The 26,324-nt window shown below is 35.3% G+C and overlaps 1 protein-coding gene and 1 pseudogene across 1 annotated transcript; both read right to left on the bottom strand.

The window, feature by feature from the left end:
* Positions 1-41: 41 nt before the first annotated feature.
* On the bottom strand, positions 42-7,816 carry LOC114752773 (DNA ligase 6-like; annotated as a pseudogene).
* A 2,557-nt stretch (positions 7,817-10,373) lies between these two features.
* Positions 10,374-11,265, bottom strand: LOC114752781 (uncharacterized). The gene has a single exon (XM_028941487.1). The coding sequence runs from the start codon at positions 11,163-11,165 to the stop codon at positions 10,617-10,619; it is 549 nt and encodes a 182-aa protein (XP_028797320.1). The 5' UTR covers positions 11,166-11,265; the 3' UTR covers positions 10,374-10,616.
* Positions 11,266-26,324: the final 15,059 nt, after the last annotated feature.

Here is a 26,324-nt window from a genome sequence, read left to right on the forward strand (position 1 = left end):
ATGGCATCACCGCTACCACATGAACCACGAAATATGGCTGATTAAACTTGGGAATAGTGAGTGAAGAAATGCATGATTGTAACTATTTGTATCTATGTATAAGTAACAATGCATCAGAAACTATTTCACAATTTCCATTGAACTCAATTATGCACCGATGAGCACAAAAGTGTTGTAATTTTACTTGCACTTATTTTGCAAACCAGATAAATGCATTCAGCATGTTAGTTGGAGGCTTCAGATTATTATTCTGAATGAGGGAGCTCAAAACACTCCAACAGGCCTCTCCTGCGCCAACAACCCTTTCCTATTTCATTTCACAAAACTTTTCATGGAAACTAGTTACAATATAATCTTTAGTTTCTTTTCAACAAAATTATATGAAGTTTCACAGGTATTCCTGTGCAGCAGACACATTAAAAGATTTATCATATCAATTCATGGCTAGTCTATTTAGTCACCGTCACACAACTCAATTGCTATATAGGTGAGAATATTTCTTTGACATGAACATAACATTGATAAGCAAATAAACCACAGTGATCAAAATTTCAAACCTATTTCCAGTATACCCCAACAAAATACTGCTTCCTTCCATGTCATATTTTATGCACTGAACAATAAAATTCAGAGAAAATGGAGAGCATACATAGATAAGGAAGGAATTTACATGAAGAATAGGACATACTTGTATTCACAAGTAAATGCTTTATTTTGAAATAACTTCAGGACTTGGGGAATGCCATTAGTGATCCTACAACAAACAGAGATGAAGAATGCAAAAGCATTAATAAGTATTCTTGGCATTGTCCAGAGAACATTTGGGGCAAAAAAAAAAAAAAAGGAAGAAGAAGAGGATGTTCCTGGAGCCATAAAATCTGATAATAAGTCAAACTGAACAAGTGTAAGAATATATACTTTGCAAGCATAGGCTTGATAGGTATTCCTGGAACCATTGACAAACTTGAAGCACAAAAATTAGTGCCTTTGTTCATTAGAGATGGTATTAGAAGATCCTGCATAGAGTAAATAGCATTGCTTAACATTCTGAGACAAGTATACTTTCTTTTGACTAAAAAAATGTATCGCTTCTAAAAACCTTGCCTAGATTATCCTCAAGAGTTTTGAATTCACCAAACACACACACACATGGGGCATTATGAAGGTAAGCAACCTCTAAATTTGTGTTGGAGATGTTTAACATCAATCCTCCATCAACTTGATAAAGAGTGTTAGTAATCACCAAAGAATCACTTTAGGATTTCATATCTCAATCCAAACATCTCCTAGTGTCTATATTTCCAATACTTTGTTATACAAACCAACCCAACACGCACACATGCTCAAATGCACATGGATGCATGTGCGCATGCACATTATATCTGTATATATGCACTGTTTATGTACAGATACAGAAATTTAGTCAATGAATCATTTCAACTTTTCGCATATAAAATAATTTTCGCATCGATTCCGGTGATTTTAAACTTATGTTTTTCCTTTCTCACATTCAATAACAGGTGTTCAAAAATGGAGGCACCAACATTTAACAATTGGCTACTTAGTCCTCCCTTGAAAAGGGGTTACAGAAAAACAATATGAGGAAAAAATATGAACGTTTATGAGACAGGACATTACATGAACCAATTTAGACCATAGTTGTATGAGCAAATTAAAACTACAATTCCAAATCCGGAAAAAAAAAAATTATATAAAAGAGCAAGCAAGATTCAGTTTTCCCATATCAGTGCTTACCAAATTTGGGAGTATGTTATATGCTTCAACAATTTCCGCTGAAAGGCCCTAGAGAAGCAGAGAAAAGTCAGCATAATCCCCTAAATAAAAATAGATCAATATTCTTAGTTACGAATGGATGCTTGATAATTTTGAGCATCAGGTAATTGCAAGAAAATGAAAAGTTTAAAATAATAAACTTACACTGCAAAACATACATGGATACACACAAAATTCATTGAAAAAAGAAGGAGCACAATGCTAGGGTGGAAAGAAAGTTCCTAAATGGAATAATAGAACAAAAAATAAAGACTCGTTTGCTCAAAAATGCAAGCCAGTCCTGTCGCAAAAACCTGTGGACCATCTAGCTTATGGATAATTCTCAGTGACCTTAACTAGATATGTTCAGGGATAAAAAGGGTTATATTATTTGATGATCTTCTATGTTATTTGTAGTTTATTAATTCTTAGGAGAACTTTACTATGCAATACCAAAAAAATTGCATTACAGCAGACAAGCTCATCCATGAAATGGGATGCGGAAGATAATTTTTGGAACAAGAAAGCACCAATCCGTAGGTATGGAATAAACCTGAAGCTTCTCCTTCAAATTTTCTGCAGTTCCATCTTGGTGTAAAGCAGGGCATGAATTCATAAAGACAGCTTGGGCCAGAGCAGGCAAAACAGTTCTAATCATTGCACCAATCCGTAAATTCCTGACCTACACAGGAAATTAAACTGAAAACGTGGACTAGTATATATGCAGGAAAAAATCAATAAAAAAATGTTTGAGGACCACGTTACCAGCCAACATTTTTAACTGTCAAAGAAGACAGTGCCATAAAAGAGTGTCATCATAGTTTACAAACAAAAAGCTGCGTAGCATTTCAAAGAATTATAGATATTTACCAAAGTCCGAACAAGAAACTTTATCTCCTTCTCCCGACAAGAGCACATGAGATTTACAATTATGTTTTTCTTCCGAAGAGTGCTTCCATTGCCTGTTTGTAAGCTGATGAGTACTACATGAGTACACTTGACTAAATAGTTCATAAATTATTAGAGCTTCATGAAAATAGTTAAATAAATGAGTAGGGAAAAATAGTTAAACATACATGATAATTGAATAAATATAACATTTTAGTATATTATGCATCATTGACATTATTCATAATTTATAAGAACCATATCAGAGAAGGCCTCAGCTGAGCAAGCCTTCACCCAAGGCCTGAGTAATACCATGTCCAACAGCAGGGGGGAAAATGGAAGAACAAAACAGAATGAACAGGTGGCAGGGGCGGATTCGGAGGTTAAGGAGTTTCTGACATCCTCATATTGCCAGCATATGCATTTCTTATCTTGTCTTCTTCTGCGGTTACCTATAGCATTAGTGCCTGTTCCTTTTCTTGTGTTGCATGTTATATCTTAAGAGTCACTTGTCGTGGCTCTTCACTGCTCTAGCAGATGCCTAATGCTCTTGGGTGTCTGCCATAGAAACAACTTTCTCTTTGTTGCCTATTTTATTTTGTTTCCATAACTACGTTTGTTTACTTTTCTCGGATTGCACAAAGTTTGAGAAATGAGTCATACGTTTTATGGCTAATGAATAGCATGTCTTGCTAGAATATTTATATTATATATGGCCATAGATGATTTTAGTAATACAACTAACATTTTCCGCTCCCAAAAAAAAAAAAAAAACATAATACAATTGACAAATATAAAACACATGGTGGTTCTAAAGGGGAAAAAAATTATGGTAGGACGATGGGAATTCATCAGACCACTGCAATTTTATATTATTTGGGGAAAAAACACATCCCAAGGTTTTTCCCCTTAAACCTCATCTTTTAATGTTGGCTTACTCCAATATGAGAACCACAAGAAAAGGGCACACTGCTCGGTGGAGACACTACAATATTTAAAGAGTAGGCACGTACAAATAGCAAGATACAAACATAAAACAGGAAAGGTAAAGGCTCAGATTATCATAATTTTCAGTATTCAAGTAAAAGGAAATTTGAAGATTTTACATGAAATGGAACATACATCAGACATGGTCATGCATTGATGTTCTACTTTTAGAATTGAAGCAGAAGCCCCAAGTCATTTCTTCATTGATAAGTTCAACCACCCTGAGTAAATTAGAGTCTTAATCTTATTAATGACAATACTATAAATGAAAGTTTCACTTTAAGCAACAACAATCAATATAATTCAAAATATTCCACTTATTGGCCCCGGTCAAAGTTTGAACAATGATGTTTTGTTATAATAAATAATTTATCGCAAGTCAAAATAGAAATATATATATATAACACACACACACCCCACCTATAAATCATATATGTTCAGAAGGTTATCAACTAAATACCTGGAAAAGACCTTTTAGCAGTCAATAAATAGTACTAGTGAGTTTGCATGTCCCAAAAATTGTAAAACAAGACCAGTCATCATACCTTATCTTGTGAAGTGCAGAGAAAACATCTTTAATCAGAAGTGGTGTTGGAGGAGCGAGCAATCTCTGTGTTTGCCGACACTCTTGAGCAACATCACCTTTAACAAGAAACTATTCCACAATTATTCCAGCCCTCAGAAGAAAATTTTCAGTCTAACACTAAAATCCATCAAAGCTGTCATCGAACCAAGGTCACCAAATTTGTTATACATCTCCTTTATTTTCAATCGAGTTGTTCCACATGCCTCTTCTAGTGCTGCAGTAATCAGACTTCCACCAATATTTAATTCCTACATAAATGTCAAAATAAGCAAAAGAACTTTCTCAATGCATGACAAATTATACGGCACAAACTTTTCTTAATAATTCAGATCAATAAAATTTGCATTATGTTTAAGATCTTTAGAAAATCAACACGAGTTCCTACTCCTAGATGAACAAAACTGAACCATGAATTACAGCTTCAAAGAAAACCTCAAGGTCCATAACAAAACATAAGAGATCTGAGAGCTGCAGAATGATATGAAGACGATGACTTTTTTCAAGGGTGATATGAAGAAGACTACTTGAAAGAAATACCACGGTCTGTGCATTCAAAATCCCATAAAAAAAGGAGTGACAAGCAAAGTCGCAATTCAAAGAACAGCCAAGGGAATGAAAATTGGAAGTAGGGATTCAAAGCAATCCCCATTGCAGGAGAAGACTTCTAAAATTTAATACAACATATACGAAAGAAGAAAAAGGGAGAAAGTTTGTATATTAAGACAATAATGGTTCGAGATTCCATGGATTATTCTAAATTTAAGTGAAAAGATGTGAAAGCAATTGAGAAAAATGGAAAGAAGTAATCTACCTTATTTTCATGGTCAGCAGCAATTTTACTTGTGCACAGGTACACAGCAGGAAGTACATCAGCAGGAGACAAGGCCAACAAACTGTATTGTGTACACACCATAGAACATAATGTTCGTCAATCAGCCCATTGCAAATAAATACCTCAATGATTCCATAAAATAGAAAAATTGCATGCAGACACCTTCTGAACATATTGCATAACATTGAAGTAGCCTTTATCTTCCCTTTCTCATCCTCAAGAAGGTTAAAGGTTCGTGCAAGATGTAAATATGGCGCAGACTCTCCATCTCTCCAACACGCTGTTGTGCCAGTTTTATACATAGTTGGCATCAGTAAATTGAAGAACTCCTGAATTAATATATCCAGAAAAGAGGAAAAGGAAAAGCAAGAAATTAATACAAACCGTGTTCTTTAGGGTTGTATTCTTTAGGTGGTAGAGGTACAAGAGTTGCATCTACACTCTCTCTGGATATGCTTCGCACAGAAATATCATGTGGTGTGGATCTTAATTCCTGTGACACACATTTCCTTTCCGAAGAGTTGTCCACTTTGCACTCAAGTTGAACTGATTTTTCATTCTCAGCAAAATTCCCAGGATTACGATAATATATGTCCAATGCCTTATTTAGATCTCCTTTCGTCTTCTCAATTATTGTGATAGCATAACTTTTTAATGATTCATCGCCATTTATTATCTGCATGAACTGGTTGATCTCATCCTCATATGCTTTTTCAACATCAAATTGTAGCAAGTTTTCATCTTTAGGGCTTTGATCAGTACTGGCTTCAAAATTACCAGATTGGGTGATGTCAGGCAAGGCTTTAGTGAAGAATTTTGTTATCCTGGACTGTTTTGGCCCACTTGATTCTGATTTTGTATGGACTTTTACTTTCTTGTTTAGCTTTCTTTCACTATTTCTCTTCCTTTTAGCAGGAGAAATGCTACTTGCTACTGAATTTCTCGGGGCGGATAACTTAAAGTCTTGACTTGGTGAAATGTCAACACTCAAGCAAGTTTTACTACTAACAACGGGGGCTATTGAAAGCAAATCACTGCCATCGGATAAGCATGTGGATGCAGAAACAGACGTTTGACAGGAAAATACTTGATCATGAAATTCAGTTTCACGTTCAAAGAAACTAGAAACAGCTTCAACCACATTGCCCCTTGCATTGCTGATCAGCTCTAGAACTTGTCCCTGAGTCACCCATGCGGGCAAATAACAAGACATCTCTTGACCGATCTTCTCTGTTTCCTCATCCTTTAGTGATGTGGGATCCCGCAAGTCAGGTTCCTCAAGAGTAGAAGACAAATTTAGAGAAATATCTGGATTAATACTCTTATCATCTCCCTTGTCAAATAACTTCACTTCTGCCTCCATGTCCTGCCCTGGCTTCATGGCATCATTATCATCCTTGTCAAACTTGAAGCCCCCTTCACTAGATGTAAAATGAAATCCCTTTAAAAATTCCTGCTTGTTGGCTGTCTCATCAACTAACCCAGCAAAATGCTTCATCATCTTCTCCACATGTTTACTGTCAGTTTTGTCAACATCTACACCTACTGTAGGAACAACACGCTTTGGTTTCAAAAACTTTACGTATTCCCTGAGCTCATCATAGTTAGAATGTTCACTATATGGTACAAGATGAATCTGAAATGAATCCTTCGACTTCACAGTAAATTTATTGCGCTTCACTTCATAAGTCCATCCAGTTGGAACAAAACCCACGACTTTAGAGTACCCTCTCTCAGTCATAATCTCCTTCATTCTAACAAAATTAGGTCTAAAGTATGGCCATGTCTCACCCAACACATTCCACCCAACAACATGAATATTAGTTTGAGAGTCATCAACTGTAAAGTCCCCGCCTTCCCCATACCCAAGAACCCGCAAAACCTCCATTTTTCTAGCATCCACATGCACTTTACGTTTAAACCTACGAGCAAGTTCAAGCAGAATCTTCTCTTTCCCAACAACATAAGTAGCAACAAGGAACAGAACATTCCAATAGAACCATCATTTTCATTTTCAGCCCTCTCAACTACATCAACTATATAAGCTACAGACTCTTCTTGGCTAGGAAACTGAAACTTTGGGTGACAATAGGTTGTGTCCAAAAATACGGCATCGGCACCAACATATGCAGCAAGTAAAGGCTCTGACTTCATTGCCTTAGAAAACCGAAAATCTCCCGTGTGAACATACCTCTCGCACTTTCCATCAACACCCGGAATTTTAAACAAGAATTGCACAGCCCCAGGGCAATGATTCGCATCAATAAGAGTGACTTCACACCCATCAATCTCAACAGGCTCACAGAGCCGTAAAGGGACTACGAACTTCGAAGGAACCCCGAGCACTTCAACGACAAGTCGAGCAGTGGTGTTGGAGCAATAAACAATGCCTTTAGACCAATTAGAGCCAAGACCAGTGTAGTGATCAGAGTGTAAATGGGAAAGGAAGTAGGCAACAGAGTAATCGCCGGCATGGCGGAATGCGTCCACCAAAAACCGGGTTTTGGGGATGAGTTTATACTGGGGGAAAGACGGCGGAAGAGGGGAGTGGGAGGGCTGGAGAGAGACTGACTGAGAGGGAGGCGACGACCTTAGGCGTTGGAAAGCACTGTGGAAGAGCTCAAGCGAACTTAGGGTTTGGGATTTGGGCATTTGCGATGAAAGAGAAGCCAAGGAAGAAGCTTGTGTAGCTGTGTGTTTCTCCGTGAATGAGCGGAAGGCAGACGAAGCATCAATGGCTGATGGGTCTACAAGAAAGAACGGTTTCTGGTTCAGGATTCTTCCCGCGAGGACTCGTATCCATGGCGCCAAACAAATACTTTCCTTTCAGTTATGAATTGCCCATGACTACGAGAAGCTGGGTAAAAAGGTAATTGCAAACTAAAAAAACGAATGAGCTCCAATACTTCAGATCAAAAACTTTTTGGGAGAATTAAAGTAATTCTTACACTGAGATTTATTATTACAAAATGCTCAGTTATTATGAGATTTTTAGTAAATGTATTCATTTTTTAGAATGTTATAGTAATTTTTCCAAAAATTTTAATGATATAAATTTTATAATATATATTAATAATATTATTTTCTATTTTAATATAAAAACTAGATAACTAATTATAAATATTAAAAATATTAGTTAAATTAGTTATTTATAATAAATTGATATTTACTTTCTTAAAATACTCTTATTAATCATGTATATTAAGACAAAAACTCTTTAATATGCATAATTATCATGAAAATTAATTTAAAATAAATAAATAAAATCAAGTTAAACATGAAATTAACTTTTATGTTAACAATGTCTTGGATGAAAATGGAAAAGCCTAAACTCCCCAGCTAGATGGCCCTCTCCTTGAATGGCGCCGATTGCAGTATTCTTTTTTCTTTTTTAATGATAAGTTCAATGAATCTCTTTCATAATTAGGACAGAAATGGAAGTTAAACTTGACATGGGCGGTTGAAGGGAAACATAAAGGAGCAAAATTATGTGGCTTTTGACTATTCTCGGAACAACAACTGAGGAGGTGTTTGACAATACGATGAAACCATAGTTTTAAGACCAAACCATGGTTTGTGTCTTAAATTTGTCAAATTGGGAGGAAAATTAACAAACCGCGGTTTCAAGTCAAAACCATGGTTTCAAGAAAAGTAAGTTCATTTTGTTTTTGGCTTAAATTAGAAAGTATGATTGTACCTGTCAGAGTATATTTCAATAATAATATGACTTTAACACCCCTCAATTATTTTTTTATAAATATATTTAATCTTATATTTTATAAATATATACACATATTAATTATTTTATTTTATGTATTATTAATTATATTGGTAAAAAATATATTATTAACAATTTTATTCCTTCAAATTAAAATATATCATAAAATTTATTTTTTATGTAATTATCATATTAACTTATGCTCTTTTTAGTAATTTGTACATATAAAAAGTGCTTCTGATAACAATTATCTAAACACTCTCACTTCTCAGAATCACTTTTTCACAAAATCTATTCTTCACAAAATCTATTCTCCAAAAGCTATTCTTCAAATCATAGTTTGGTTTCATCCAAACACCCCCGAATCCCAAAACAATATTTTGGCCCCAAAAAAAAAAAGCTCTTCTGATAGTTTTAAATTAAAATTAGTACACACACATTGTACCGCAAAAAAAAAAAAAAAGCATACATGCAATTACATTGATTGATACTTCTCTGATCCTTCAGTATGTTTTATATAAATTATTAAAAAAAACATGTATTAACTCTCGTTTCATTTCAACTATAGCAACTTTTCAATTTTATTCCTATTCGAGAAATACACTTTTTAAAAATAAAAAACTATTTACACTACAATAAATAAAAAACAATATAATATATGCATGCTAAAAATTTAATGAGGTAACTTGTGAAATAAATAAAAAAGAACCTCCTATTCTGCCTTATTACTATGACTAAAGAAGTATATATAAAACCATTTTTTCCCGAAGCCACACCAAATTAAAGGGGAAAAAAAAAAGATCACCTAATGTAAGTGATGTCGAAGGGCGAAGCGGTGCATAATACTGCTTATCCAACAAGTGCTATGCTACTAGGTTTAATACTTCCCACGTCTGTTAGAGAAAATTGTTCATATCGTCTAATTCAGTAGAAGGCAGCTTAGCATTAAGAGTCAATTTTTAAAAGTTTGGACTGGATATAAAACAAAATCAACATTCAGAATTATCTGGAATCTATAGTTTTACTTTATACCATTATTGTCATGGTATTATTTGCTATGACACCCTTTAATGAATTCTGACGGCAAAACCAATCTTTTTGTACGGTCTGTTTTCTGCAGCAAATGCTTACTATGGATTTATAACACCAATTTATATATTATTACAGACAAGCTTTCTATACAAGTTTGAGAAGAGACTTTAATTTCCTTCTAATAACTCATCTGTCTTTAACATCACTTGGTAAAAAATACTAACTCTTATTCATAATTTCTCTATACCTTATTTTCTTACTTTTAATTCTGTCAACATAAAAATGTTAAGTATTTGTAACTTATGTACTTTAATTTATTACAAATATCATTTTGTCCTTGGTTAAAAAAAAAAAAAAATGACACGTAAACATACAAAACATTTTTTTTAATAAAACATTAAACATTATTTAGACTAGAAGCAAAACAATGCAGCTTTTGAGTATTGCAGGGGAACAACTTTTAATTCCCAACACAATAAATGATACATAGCATGTGATGATAATTTTAATTAAATTAAAAATTAATATACATACAATTACATCCACGATAATACAACAAGCTTTTTTTTCCTAACCCACACCAAATGGAAAAACTTGCTTATAAAGCAATAGTGATGCCCCAAATTGGTGGGAAAAACACCTATAATAGGTAATTAAACGAATATTTCTAGCTGGCAAAAGCCAAAAAATAAAATAAAAAGGAAACTTAAAACGATGTCGTGTCCCTCATAATTACCATGGAACATGCCACCCCCAATCACAACTTCTTCAGGAGATCAGAGCTTTTGATTCGATGATCTTCATCTTGAACAAACAGGTTCTTCTGTTATTGTCTCCAACAATGGCTTCTTCGACCTGCACATAGATAACCTGTGCATGAACTCCGGCCTCGAGAATTCTTCTATGTCATCTAACTCCAACTTCACCGCCGGCGACGGCGCCGCCATATCATTACTTTCTTTCTCCTCCACGCTGTCGTTATTATTACTGTAACTCTCCGGCAAGACTCTCGCCTTCCCACCACTAACCTTCTTCACGGCAGCGTTAGCCGTGAGCAACAACGAGCCCATGTCGGCGCCGGTCACCTTAGAGTTAAGCCTCTTCATGGGGAACATCACGTAAACGTTGGAAAACTCGAGCTCTTCGTCAGCGCTGAGAGCGGAAAACCGCCGTCCAATCTGAAGGGCACGCGCGTTCACCACGAAGAAGTTCGGCTTCTCGAGCATCAGCTCGGCCGCCCTGATCGGAGCTCGAAGCTCCTTGATCTCGCCGCCGGGAAAGATCACCTTGATCGCTCTCAAATTCTTGCTTCCCGGGGTTGATAAAGTGCACGAAACATAGTTCCCCATATTGAAAAAAACCAGTTTCTGGTTGGAGATGAAGAAGAAAGATACTGTGTAATGGAAGTAAATCAAAATGGCTTGTTCTTGAGAATTGAGAATATCGATGTTCTTGTCGTTTGAGTGGTTGATAATTGTGTGTATATATATAGAGGGAAGTGGTGAAGAAGAAGGAGGAGGAGGAGAGGAAAGGAAAGAGTGTTAAAGAGGAATTTTCAGAGGAGACAGTTGTAAGCGATGAATAAGGTTGACAATTTGTGATGGGAGGCCGCGTAGGAATGAGAAAGACGGAAGGAAGGGTGGTTTAATCTGAATTTTTTAATTTTAATTATATTGTGAAGAAAAGAATAGGAAGCTACATTTTAATATATTTTATAATTTTGTGATTGGTTTTGGAATTTTGTATTTGGCACTTAAGCTTGTGATGATCTGTTCCATTATACCATCATGCAAACGCGTTGGTGTCTCATCACCTAAATTATTTATTTATAACAATGGATGGATTTAGAATTTTATAATCATAAATTATTATACGGATACATATATAAGAGAAACAATAATAATTATTCCTAATTAAGATATATTAAAGAAAATTTATTATTATTTTCAGTGAGACGAGCATATTATTGTGCTCACATGAGTCCTCTGAACTCTCTCTTTTTTCTTTTTTCTTTTTTGTTAAGAGCTAAAAAGCTGATCACATGAGCTTTAGGGCACTAAAAGCGCATTACATATAAATTGATTATATAATATTTGTAAGTATAAGTTCAAATATATGGTAGGTCAAAATTTTAGGGAAAAAATAAAACAGTTCGCATGTATGCTCATTGGCGATAAATCATGGGGGCTCAAATTATTTTTGTTTTAAATTAAAGTTAGGACTATGAGTGTTAATTAGATCTTTATAGAATCTATCCAATTAAATTAAATAGTCCAAAGGGCATTCTACAAACTCAACAACTAACATTTATCTCTTCAAATATTTTTTCTTGCTTGTATATATTATATTTGGTAGCATTTGAGTAAGAAATATTGAATAGTACGTCAACAGAGAATACTCAATAAAATTATTGAAAATTGATCTAAAAATTTAGTTATTAATAGAGTATAATGACATGTGCGTTTCATAAGTAATCTCACTTAACAAGATAAAACTTCTTGTAGTATTAAATTAAATTAACCAAATAAGTTATTAGTTAAGATGACAAGTGGTCTTACATTCATAAATAGGATAATATATATAAGTTCAAATTCAAAAAGTACACTTGTTATAAGAACTTTAACCTTAATGTTCTTAATCAAATAGAGATTAATCTTAAATCTAAAATATATTAAAAAGCCTCTGAGTTTATACACACAAAAAAAAATCATACGACGTTTTCCCCCCTTCCTGATTGGGAACATCCCGAAGCAAGATGATGGTTCAAGGTTTTAGCACTTTTGGTCCTGTTTGGCATATGTTGACTGGAAAAGCATGAAGAAATTCATTTGTTAATATATATATATATATATGTATTGGACAAAAGAAAATCTATTTTATTAATGATAAAAAAGGAAATACACACACCAAAGGCTAAAAACAAAAAGGAAAACTCTCAAAAAGAACCTAAAAAATAGTAATACAACCTAACACTGTCCAATGTCACTTCTCTCAAGAGAAAATAAAAGTATTATTAGTCCATTGTAATTGTTTCTTTTTGTTTACAAAATCTCTTTTTCCAATTGATTTCATTTTCGCACATCAAGCGAGACAAGGCGATCGTGCAGAGTTAAATCGTGAATCAACCAAAATTTATAAAAATATTTATTAAGAATATCTTACAAGTCAATACAATAACTTAAATAATTAAATATTATAGTTAATAAATTGTAGAAGAAACAATCTACACATATATTATCCACAGTATATTTAGTATTATTTTATAAAAAGTATCTAATTATTATCGATAAGTGTTTTAGGATTTAGACCACCTGAAATTGTGTATCCCTAGTGTTCTTTGAAGTTGATAGATCGTGAGTTGAAATATGCATGGGGAAGGAATTGATTAAATTATAAGAAATAAAAAGAAAAAATGGAAAGATAAATTAAAATAGCGCTAAACTTCAATCGAATATTAGAATTGAATTTTATCTTTCATTCTTAGTTTTTTATTTACTTGATCGTGACGCTTTAACCGATAATATAATCAGAAAATTAAACAGTAGTAATTTCAAGCTGAAAGATTCAATAATAATGGAACCGACAATTTAATTTTTGAAGATCAATTTAATAATAGTCGGATTAAAAAATAAGTTATAATATAAATGTCGATTCAATAAACAATCACAAACTCATTTTTTTGGGACAATCTTTCATTCTTTGGGGATTGATGTTATTTTCCCTAATCATAATTAACGGACTTATGCTTCAAGATCAACTAAGATCAAATCATTTTTTATTTGGTGGCAATGGATACGGTTGAGATGACTTAGAATAAAGGTTATAAGATTTCCAAGATTAACAATATCGTATGATATATTCTCAATATAAGAGAATAAGACATTTTAAACTCCACGTAAATGCATATGCTCTGTTTAATTAATTTAATAATTAATTCCACTCTTTAATATAAAAACTAGTTGGATATTAGATTTGATTCTAAATACAAGACTACTTCCATTTACATTTTTCTCAAATTTATAATATTTTCTCTAAAATATTCCTGTTAATCGTAACTTGTAAGGCATTCTCATTAAGGGATAATTCCAATACACATTATTCAATATGATAGTTTAGGAAAGTCAATATGCATATGTTACAATTAACCAACTTAACTAATTTTCTTAATCTTATCAAATTAGTTATATAACATTAAAGATATAAGGTAGTACTACCTCCGGTCCTAAATATAAGAACTGGTTGATTAATTTGAGCATATTAAAAAAACAAGTTAAGTTAGTTATTTGTAATAAATATATATTGTCTTTCCTAAAACATCCTTACTAATCAAATTTATTGGCAAGAACTATCATTGTTATAAGGACTATTTTGAAAAAAATAGATAAATATGAGAGAGAAAGTAGATTGGGGTCTCATATTTAAAACTAAAATAAAAGTCAAACGTGATCTTATATTAAGAACCAGAGATAGTATAATAATAGTATTATAATGTTTTGACTTTTTGTGACGGGGTTTGCATAACCAACTGGATGAGAGGGTTCAGCACAACATAAAAGTGAATGAATATGTGTTTTCAAAGGTTTTTTCTTTTTTTTTTACCAGGTGTTTTCAAAGGTTGACCCATACACATACACGCATGTGATATTTCAAGCCTTCAAGGGATGCAAGGAAGAGGCGGGCTTTGCGTAAGATTAATAATATTATATTATTATTGAGAAAGTCGGTGCTACGTGTTGAATTAAAGAGTCAAAAGATATTAATTGGTTGAGACTATCACTTTTATAAAGAGAATAACACAAACTTAAATCCTGAAAAATTTACTTATCAGGGGACTTTAACCTTAACACTCGATAAAGATTAGTTGCAAATCCTAAGATTAAAATAGTTAAAACTTAAAACTATAAAGATTGAGATATAACAAATTAAAGTTTAAAAATTGAATTTTAACTGGGTTAAACTATAAAGACTGAAATACACTGAGTTAAAATTTAAAAATTAAATTATAACTGGGCAAAAACTACAAACATTTAATCTGATTACATATATATAGTACTATCTCTGGTTCTAAATATAAAAGCTAGTTAATTAACTGGAGTAGATTAAGAAAACATGTTAAATTAGTTACTTGTAATAAATAAGTGTTATATTTCCTAAAATATCCTTATCAATCAAATTTATTGGTTAAAATTATTATTATTAGAAGGATTATATTAAAAAAATAAATAAATATAGAGACAAAATAATTGAAGTGTTATATTTATCATCAAAATAAAAATCAAAAGAAATTTTATATTAAGTACCGAAGGCAGCATCACATATCAAGTACTGTATAAAAAAGTAAGAACCATACGTTCAAACTATAATCTTCAGTCACCGCCGTTTGTACATAAATGTCCTGTTGGTTGACATCTCATTTTCTTTAGAGGCCACGTCCTGCCAAAGCAAAAGGAAGCTTTATAATTGTAATAATATATTCCACAACAATATATATTCCACACATTGCTGAACTAACTTCCAGAAAATTTCAGGTCTCTTGTTTATATATATAAATATATATAAATTAATTGATTACTTTTCTGAACTTATCAGTGATGCTGTATGTACAAGGGGCTAGGTTTATCCCATTTTGATATCCGGTTAATAAACAATTACTTCAGTTAATAATAACGCGATTAGAACGTGAGTTTAATCTTATTTAATTTCTGAACTGATAAATGGCTGGTGACTTGGCGGCATTCTTTGAGTTTCTTTGTAAGTGTCTCCTTGGTCTTTTAAGCCATAAGACTTATCTTAAATTCTAAGTATTGAGGTGCAAATTTGTTCTAAAAGTTTTTATTTAAGAGTATTAGGTACCTGAAAGTTTTTAAATTCAATGTTACCTCAGTAGTTTAAAATCATAACAAATCCACCTTTGTTAAGAAACTGATGTTAATAGTTAAACTTTCAGGACAATATTAAACCCTATAAAAAACTTTTAGATGCCCAATACTCCTAAGTAAAAGTTTTCAGAGCAAATTTATACCCCAATTCTAATTAACTCTTAGAAATCATAGTGGTGCAAGTGCACTGTACATATGTTTGTAATTAGACAGAGGATAAAAGGAAAATATGTATATTTAATCGTTTAAGTTTACATGATTATAACACTTTATTGCCTCTTCTTGAAGTATTAAAAATTTCACTATTTAAGTCCCAACACAAAACAGCACGGAAGCATTGAATGAGAAAGATATTAGAATTTGTATGTATGCTACCTATGCTATGCACTGCTATTATAGTCAATTCTTAATATAAGAGTTAAATAATTAATTTATAAAAATTAAAAAAATTAGTTAAGTTAGTTATTTATAATAAATTAGTGTTATTTTTCGTAAAATACATTTGTTAGTCATATGTTTTAGAATAGAAACCTCTTAACATGTGTATTCATGATGAGGATTATTTTGAAGAAAAATGAATAAATATATTAGATAAAATGGATTGAGATCTTATATATAGGACCCAATTGAATCTTCAACTAACTTTTATATTTAAGACCAGATATAATATTCTAGAGGTAATCCACGTATATAAATAGTAGTATGGCATGAGGAAGATCTGCTTTACTTTTGTTTTAGAAAGTATGATACTAGCTTTACTTCTTAATATAAGAATTAGATAATTAATTTGTGAATATATTAAAAAAATAATTAAGTTAGTTATTTGTAACAAATATATTTTAACTTTGTTAAACAAACATTTTTAATCATATCCATTGAAACTACCATTTCATTAAGAGCTCACTTAATACATGTAATCAATAAAGATATATACTTTACGCAAAAAAATTTAGAAGGTACAGTCAATTGAAATCTTATATGTAGAATCAAAACTAAGTGAACCTCTTTTCTAGCTCATATTCTACATTAACAAGTTCTAAGGAATTAACCATGAAATGTTGCCATTATGGCACCAAATGTTGCTATTATGCAGAGCTATATTTTTTTTACGCCAAATGATATTTGATAAGAGTGATAATCCCACGCAAAACTTGATCATGCCCAGGCCATATATGCTTATGAAGACGACATTGTGCACTTAAGCCACAATAATATTCATACCCAGAAGAATCAAATTCTGGCAGATGCCAAACCATTATTGCTCTTATATAAGGACAAGAGATTATGAAGAGTTGCAAAATAGATTGCCCCTTTTGAAAGGCAAACAAAACCATGATGGATGGTTCTAATTAAAATCACATTCTAGCATTCTTAAAAATAATATATAATTATGTAGTTGTACTGTTCATTAGCAATATATTAGTACGATGTGCTTCAAACTATAGCTGGAATTGATATTGATGCTCACCCGAGAATTAAGAATGAAACTTCTAAGATTAAGCCTCCTGGCAAGGGGATGGAAGCTTACTTTTAATATTCCTCCACTAATATTCCGTACGGTATTGGACTGTCAATCATTCATTGAACCTAATAACTAGATTCTCCTTATCCTTGTTTTATTATCATTTTTTTCTTCTTCTTGACTTTTCCGAGGGAACGTAAAATTTTGTCATGTATTATTTTTTGTTTTTAATATAAGACCTAGTTGACTAATTTAAGTAAATTAAAAAAATTTGCTGAGTTAGTAATTTGTAACAATTAGGTATTGTCTTCCTTAAAATACACCCAATAATCATATATTAGTTAAAATTACCATTTGATTGAATATTTATCATGTGTAATTGCTACAAGGAGTACTTTGAAAAAAATAGACAAATATGAAAGATAAAGTAATTGGGATCTTATATTTAAGATTAAATTAAAAGTAAAACTAATTTTTTTATATTAAGAATCGAAAAGTAATAATATCCAAGGCATGTTCAAAAAAATGAAAAGAGAAATAGGGAGAAAAATAAAATAAAATTACATGTGTGGAGAGAGAGAAAGAAAACTTTCCCCTCAGTTATTGCAACATTCACTTTTTGACGAAAGTAAATGGAGGAAAACTCTCTCGCGGTGGCCGCCTCAACGGAGGAGGCCGACGTCTTGGCTCGCAACCGCAAGAAGGTGAGGGTGGGGAACACGGTGCTTGTTACGGACCGCTCGACGGTGCCTAGGGTAGAAGACTGGATGACTGATGAGGATGTGGCTAGCCTTGAGGGTGCAGATCAGTCACGACAATCGTATAAGGAAGCCTGTGCGAAGAATACTTTGGCAAAGGATCATGAAGAAGACGAAGAGTGGTGGACTGGGGATGGCTGGACATCACGTCTGAGAGTAGAACACACGGTGAAGGGCCCTAATGTTATCATCCTTCCAGAATATCAGAAGCAACTGGCGTCAAAGTGGGCAACATCGTTATTCGTTCGTCTGCTGGGGCGTATGGTGCGAGAGCACTACCTTGGAAAGAAGTTACAACAGCTCTGGGGTCGTCATGGAGAAGTCAAAACTTTGGAGATAGGATCGGGGTTCTTTCTTGTACGTCTAAGCAGCACAACGGACTACGGGTTTGCCCTCACAGAGGGGCCTGGATGATCTTTGACCACTACCTCGTGATCCAGCCCTGGCAACCAGACTTTGAACCAGGTGCAAGTGAGGTCTCAAAAATTGCTGCTTAGATCAGAATTCCACAGTTTCCAGTTGACTATTACGAACCGGGTATCCTGCATGTCGTAGGAAGTCAGATAGGGAGAGTCCTCAAGGTGGATAAGAACACCCTCCGGCACATTAAGGGCCGCTTTGCTCGCATATGTATCGAACTGGACCTCAACGCGCCTCTACTACCGTTGATCTTCATCAATGGAAAGGAGAAGAAAATAGTCTACGAGGGATTACATTCCATTTGTTTCAACTGTGGCAGATATGGTCACGACGCCGAACATTGCCCAAGTCAAGCTCAGCGGTGATCATCATTATCGGAAGGGACGGGATCACACAATAATCCCGGTAATGCACGAGCAGCACCATCAGTGTCAGAGGACCATCAGGAGCTGAACTTCGGTGAATGGATGGTGGCTCCATGGCGGAGGCGGCCCCAACGGTCCAACAAGCAGCAAGCGAGGATCATGGGCGTGATTCACGACATGAGTTTCGCGGAAAATCTAAGGAGATTAATTGTGGATCACGGTATATGGTGTTAACGGAAAGTACGGGAGAAGATTCTGTTCAGTTGGAAAAAAGTAATCGGGAGCAAGATCTGGGCCGAGATTCTCGGAGTGGCATTACTTTAAATTAGTTAGAGGGAAAAAAGCACTACAAGACCCGTACGAATGGCAATCAGCTGGATCTGCAAAAGAAGAAGCTGGGTGTACATAAGAGTGGACTCAAAACCATGGGTGTGGGCCGAAAGATCTCAGTAGTTAGCCCAATGGAAGCTTATATGTCTATTAAAAATAAGTTGGATAAGCAGGGCCCTTCTAAACAAGATTCCATTGGTCAGACTTTGATTAGTGAGGCCTCCTTTCTCAGCAAGCAAACCCACGTGGACACTCCAAGAGAGAATAGTCATGTCGATCGCCGTACTGTCGTACTTAAGGAACCCCCATTAGACCCTACCCGTCTATCTACGTCTACCGAGGTTACTGAGAGTGCTTCTTCAAATCCGAAAGACCCTAGGGATGTGGGGGGTCCGGTTATTTTTATGCATTCAAATCCACTTGTGGATAATGATGACGTTGACATGCTTGTGGGTGGAGAAGCGCCACGCGCTACCACTGAGCAGTAGGACCCTTGTCGGTATTATTCTTCCCTTCTCGGCCTTTGTTAAAATGAATATGATGATTTGGAATTCTCGAGGTGCTGGTGGGACCTTCTTTCGTCGCCTTCTTCAGGACCTAAAGATAAGATACAGACTGAACCTCCTGGCTCTCTTGGAACCGAGACAAGCAGGGGATAGAGCCAAATTAATAGCTCAAAAGCTCGGGTGGTTTAATTCGCACGTGGTGGAAGTAAGGGGCTTTAGTGGGGGCATATGGCTTTTTTGGGATGATAACCTGCACTTCTCTATAGTAACTGAAGGAGAACAATTCGTGCATGGCAAAGTGAAAGAAAATAATAGCGAGGAATGGTATCTAACGATAGTATATGGACACCCGAATGCCATTATCCGCAGGAGCCTATGGGAATCACTGGCTTCTATTCAGAGATCCTTGCATGGCAAATGGGTCGTGGGGGGTGACTTCAACGCGATTCCTCATGGTGATGATCGTTCTGGGCTTCGCACAGGTATCAAAGGTAGACTGGAGAGATAGTTTCAGGAGTGGATTACCACTAGTAGCATGCTTGATATCGGGTTTTCCGGACCTCGCTTTACTTGGGGGAGAGGGACAAGCCAAAGTAGAACTTATAGAATACTGGTCAATGACTTATGGATTGAGCGTTTTCCTGATGCTTCGATCCTCCACCCTCCTAAGTTCAAATTGGATCACTGCCCACTCTTACTCAGAACGGAGAAAGTGGTCCCGTGCCCAACCAACGCGCGACCCTTCTGTTTTTTTGCACCTTGGGTCCTTCATGAGGAGTTTGGAAACTTCGTTAAAGATAATTGGGCGATGAAGGGGGACTGGAATTCAGGCATCCATGAATTCACTGGTGCTTTATCCTGGTGGAATGTACAGGTCTTTGGACATATTCAACGCACCAAAGGAAAACTTTACAGAAGATTGGAAGGCCTTTCTCGCAAATCTGCTGTATCTGGGCTATCCGAAAATTTAGAAAGGATTCAAAAGGAACTTTGGTATGAGTTGGAGAAGATACTTTCAAGGGAAGAATTAATGTGGCAATAGTACTCTCGAGCACAGTGGTTTTGGCAGGGTGATCACAACTCTCGGTATTTTCACATACGCGCGACCGGCAGGCGAAAAAGGAACAGGATAGAAGCCTTGAAACTAGAGTCAGGTATTTGGTCCCACAACTTGGGGGAAATTATGGATATGGGTTGTCGCTTTTTTAAGGAGCTTTACACAGAAACTGGAGTAGAGACACCGTCTCTTGAGTTTGGGACAACATACCCAGCCATTGATGCTGTTCACGTGAATATCTTGGGGAGAGAAGTGGAGGATATAGAAGTCAAGTGAGCGCTTTTTGATATGGGTCCATTGAAGTCCCCTGGGCCCGATGGCCTGAATCCTCTCTTCTACCAAAGCCAATGGGATACAGTAGGAGGTGATGTGGTGAAGCTTGTGAAACGTATATTCCTGGAACCGAGTCTCGTACGAGAAATCAATGGCACCCATATTGTGTTGATTCCTAAAGTGGATCACCCCAAGACAATCCGAGACTTCCAGCCAATAAGCTTATGTAATGTAATTTATAAACTTGTTACGAAGGTTATCACCAATAGATTGAAGTCTATCATGCCCCTTGTGGTGGCCCCAAATCAGTGTAGCTTCGTTAGCGGGAGACAAGGCTCGGATAACATTATTCTCGCTCAGGAAATCATCCATTCTATGCATACCATGAAGAAAAAGCATGGGTTTATGGCCATAAAGATTGATCTTGAGAAGGCTTATGACAGGGTTCGTTGGTCGTTTATCTTTGACTGCTTGAAGGAGCTGAATTTCCCCGAAAACCTGAACCGGGTTATAAAGGAATGCGTCGCCTCTCCCTCTATGAAAATCCTTTGGAATGGATCTACCATTGAGGAGTTTTCCCCTACTCGTGGAGTCAGGCAAGGCGACCCTATATCTCCATACCTCTTTGTCCTTGCCATAGAAAGATTGGGACATCTTATTCAGACAGCAGTTCACGATGGAGACTGGCAACCTTTTAGACTAAGTAAGAACAGTATCCTTGTCTCTCATTTATTTTTTGCTGACGATTTAATTCTGTTTGCAAAAGCAGATATGGAACAAGCAGGGGTTGTTAAGGCCATTCTTGATGACTTTTGTGATATCTCTGGTTAGAAAGTCAATGCAACTAAATCTAGGATTTTTTTCTCCAAGTATGTCCACCATACATGGCATACAGAGATCAGTGACTTTCTGCAGTACACTCCTTCGTCTGACCTGGGAAAATATTTGGGCATGCCTATTTTACACAGGAGGGTCTCTACAGCAACTTATAATTTCATTCTTGACAAGATGGATGCCCGGTTATCGAGTTGGAAGTCCAATACGCTATCCCTAGCAGGAAGGCATACGCTGGTATCATCAGTGGTAGCCTCTATTCCGAATTATGCGATGCAAACAACCCCCTTGCCAAATCCTATGTGCGCAGCAATTGATAAACGGTGCAGAAAGTTCCTGTGAGGCTCCAATACTACGGCAAGGAAAATCCACCTTGTATCTTGGGACACCATTTGCAGTAGAAAGGAAGACGGTGGCTTGGGATTAAAGCAAGCAAAATTAACCAACAGAGCATATATGACGAAGTTGGGGTGGGGACTGGTAACTCGCAAAGATGCGCTCTGGGTGAAGTTCTTGAAGGAGAAATACAAAACTGGGAATGATATAATTCCTAACATTGAGAAACGCAGGTTGGAGTCTAGCACGTGGAAGGGCATTCGATCCTGCTGGCAAGAAGTCAAGAATGGTCTGGCTTGGAGGGTGGTTAATGGACGAAGTATTCTTTTCTGGAAGGACCTTTGGGTACCCCATTTTGATGCCCTTGAAGGTTATGCAGTAGACACCCTCCCTCACGAGGCTCTAACGTGGAGAGTGAGTGACTGCGTGACGGATACCGGGACCTGGGATTGGGCTAAATTTGCCCACTTACTGCCCCAGAATATTCTTCAGGCCATACATGGTATGCACGTGACCCCCGCTGGACGTGATGACTACCCAGTTTGGCGCTGGTCTTCCTCTAGGGTGTTTTCTTTGAAGACAGCTTATGACCAAATTGCTGGGAGGAAGGTTACCATGAATAGAACCCTCTGCAAACATATATGGAAGCTGCGGGTCCCACAAAGATGTCGGATCTTCTTGTGGTTATACGCCCAAGGAAGGTTGCTCACTAATATGGCAAGAGCTAGGATGGGTCTGCATTGCACTGGCGAGTGCGTCTCGTGTGAAGGCAAACAGGAGACTGTTTTACACGCCCTTCGTGACTGTCAGCAGAGCATGCAAATTTGGCTAACCCTCTTACCACATGAATGGAGGAACAAGTTCTTCGATGGTACTGATCTTTGCGCCTGGCTCATGTGGTGCGCCCGTAGTTGCTTCCGAGTTCGTGGGTACGACTTCAGGCTCTGGTTTCCCATAGTGTGCCGGAACTTATGGTTAAGCAGGAATGGTCGGGTCTTTAACAACCTAGGGTGGAGCGTCGAGTGTCTCATTGCACGTACCCAGGCTTGCCTTTCGTGGGGACACCAGAATCCATTACAACGCCAAATGGGGGGGTTGCTGCAACCCATCTGGAAACCACCACCTGTAGACGTGGTGAAAGTTGACGTAGACGGCTCTCGTCATCTAGAGTCTGGTCTTTGTACATGTGGGGGTGTGTTCCGAGACCACAATGGCAATTTTATACAAGGATTCATGTATAGGATTGGTCGGGGATCAGTCATTACAGCTGAGGCTTGGGGTCTTCTATGGGCGCTGAAGATTGCATGGGACAGCAACTTCCGACACCTGATCGTTGAGTGTGACTGCACTGAGCTAGTAGCCCTTGTTCAGGACCCCATCCCCCTAGAACACCCGGACCACAGCGTCTTAATTGAAATCCAGCAGATGTTGGAAAGGAACTACAAGGTTGAGGTGGCCTGTTGTCCACGGGATGCGAACACCGTAGCAAATGCGTTGGCTGCACATGCACGTAATATGGGAACTGATTTTGCTACGTTTCGAAGTCCCCCAGATCCCATACGAAACATTCTTCAACGAGAAGCCTGTCAGAGTTCGGCGTTAGAGGGTGTTGATATGTAGTAGATCCATGTCTCTCTTTCTATCAAAAAAAAAGAAACATATTATCAAACTGGGGGAAATTTCATATCCCTCTCCTATGGATTCCAAAAAATTTCACAATGAAATTTAGATAATTTTCTTGGTTTATATATGTTATAAATATCAATTTAGGCAGTCGCAAATAATTAAGAAAGTCTTAGCTACAAATCAGGTATTCCAGTTTCATAAATAACTCCTAGTAATTTGCAGTTGATATTTTCATATTTGCTATCGTTTGACTCAATTAGTATTTATTTTAATCTGGTATAAAATATTTTGAAACCTATCATTCTTACAACAATATTTACACTAAATTCTTTATACCCATTATGACAAGTTTTCTAATCATGCATGACCATCTATTTTATTTTTAAAATATTAGCATTTAATTATAAATCTACACGAAACAAAAAAAGGACATATGAACATGAATGATTGGAGAACTTAACATAATGGATATAAGTAACTTGACTTAATTTTTTTTCTAATTTTTAATACAATAAATTAATTATAGTTTTTTTAAAAAGAATATTGATACCATAATGTCTCATTTTCTTTAGGATGGTAAAAAAAAATCTCATTTTCTTTGGCGGATACTTTTTTTACCCTTTTCATGAAAGCGAATTTTATTTTATTTACTAAGTACATGTATTCTCTTATTAAGTTTAGTGAAAAGAGTTAATCTCTAATAATGTAATGAACAAAGGTTTGAAGTCTAATAGGAAATATGCTCATATTTAGTATCTCATAGTTTTTATTTGGGCTAAAGCATAAGTATCATCTATTGGAGATAATCTTATTCGAGGCACTATCAGGGCACAAAATGTGAGTACATCTTCTAATAAAAATTCAAACTTTGAATCGGTAGGTTCTTTTCACTAGACTTAACCCTTCTTGTCTCGTAATATATTTATCAAGGGATATAAAGGTCCCTAAATTGGGCTTTCATTCCTTACGTGCATCCATGGATATAGCAAACTTTACTAGCCAGGCCCAACCCACATGAAGCATAACCAAAGCAAAGAGAACAACCCAGTGAAGTTACACGCAAACCAAACACAGCACAAATCGATAAAACAGGGACCAATTACTATAGCCCGTACAGCAGCTGCAATCGATAAAACAAGATGGCAACCCTCTTCCTTTGCACCGGGAACGGGGCCAGAGAGCATAAACCATGTTTTTTGAATGAAAACTGGATACCATTAGAAAGACAAAAGAACAACAGAACAAAACAGAAGTGCCTACTGCCCTTCTAAAGCCGTAAAAGACAGCTTTCTTAATCGAAAAAACTTCCAAAACCATGCTTGCATACTTAATATTATTCCTCGTTATTAATATAAAACTCAGTAAATAAATTTGAAAAGATAAAAAAAGTTACTAAATTATTTTAAAATATTTATATTTACATTTTTCTTTAAACTAATTTATCTCACTTATAAAGTGATATATAATCTAATGATACACATAAACATTTTAGAAAGATCATGTGCCCATTTGGATCAGCGATTGGAAAAGCAGCTTATAGGAAAAGTAGCTTATGGAAAAGTGAAGTTGGTAAAAATTAAATTGGATAAGCTGAATTGTGTTTGGATTAGAGTTTAAAAAAGTTAGTTTGCAAAAATGAGATTGATAAAAGTTTGTTTGGATTATAGTTGAGTAAAAGTAAGTTTGGTTGAAAAATTACCAAAATGAGTATGAGTTTTAATAAATAATGAAACATGATAAAAAATTGATTTCACAAATGAAATTAAAATAATTCAATATGAAAAGTCAAATTTAATGAGTGAATTAAATTTTAAAATTATAAAGAAATCATAAAAAATATTTTAAATATAAAGTGAAACATGAAAAAAAAAAGAATTGAGATAATATAATGAAGAAATGAAATTTAATGAGTGAATTTAAATTGAAAACTTTATAGAAATCATAAAAAATATTTTAAATATAAAGTGAAACATGATAAAAAAAAATGAATTGACATAAGAAAATAAATTTAAATTAATTTAATATGAATAAGTGAAATTGATTAAGTGAATTAAATTTGAAAACATTAGAGAAACGGGAAAAAAAAAAGGCAAATAAAAGTGAAACATAATTTGAATGGATAAAAATGTTTTGAACTCCAATTTGCAGTATTGTGACAAAGTGAAACGAAATAATAACATTACATAATTAATTAATTGATAAGCTGTGGATAATTTGGTCTCTGATTGCATCACGGACGCAATTCATATGCGATAAAAACTGTGAATTAACATTTGAAGATGATGGTTGACTAGTTTTAGCCTGATCATGTTTGCCAACTATATTACCATTTTCAACTTGTTAAAAATAGAAATCAGAGCTTGAATGCCTCCTTATAAGGTTATGAATGGCCATTATTGCACAAACCATGTAAACTTGTGTTTGAAAGTCGTAACTATGCATATTTCGTAGGATTTGAAATCTATTCTTCCAAACACTGAATGTTCTTTCTATTGTGCACCTTAAACTGGAATGATAATAATTGAAAGCTTCGTTACTATTTCGGAATCCTACTTGTCGTCGGAAGTCCAGAAGGTGGTAGCGCTCAGATCTGTATGGACCTAGATATCTATTTGGTGTTAGATATCCCGCATCAACCAAGTAATATTTCCCTAACAATTCA

This window comes from Neltuma alba, unplaced genomic scaffold (assembly GCF_004799145.2).
Source record: "Neltuma alba isolate B1F8T4 unplaced genomic scaffold, ASM479914v2 tig00007538_pilon, whole genome shotgun sequence".
Taxonomy (NCBI): domain Eukaryota; kingdom Viridiplantae; phylum Streptophyta; class Magnoliopsida; order Fabales; family Fabaceae; genus Neltuma; species Neltuma alba.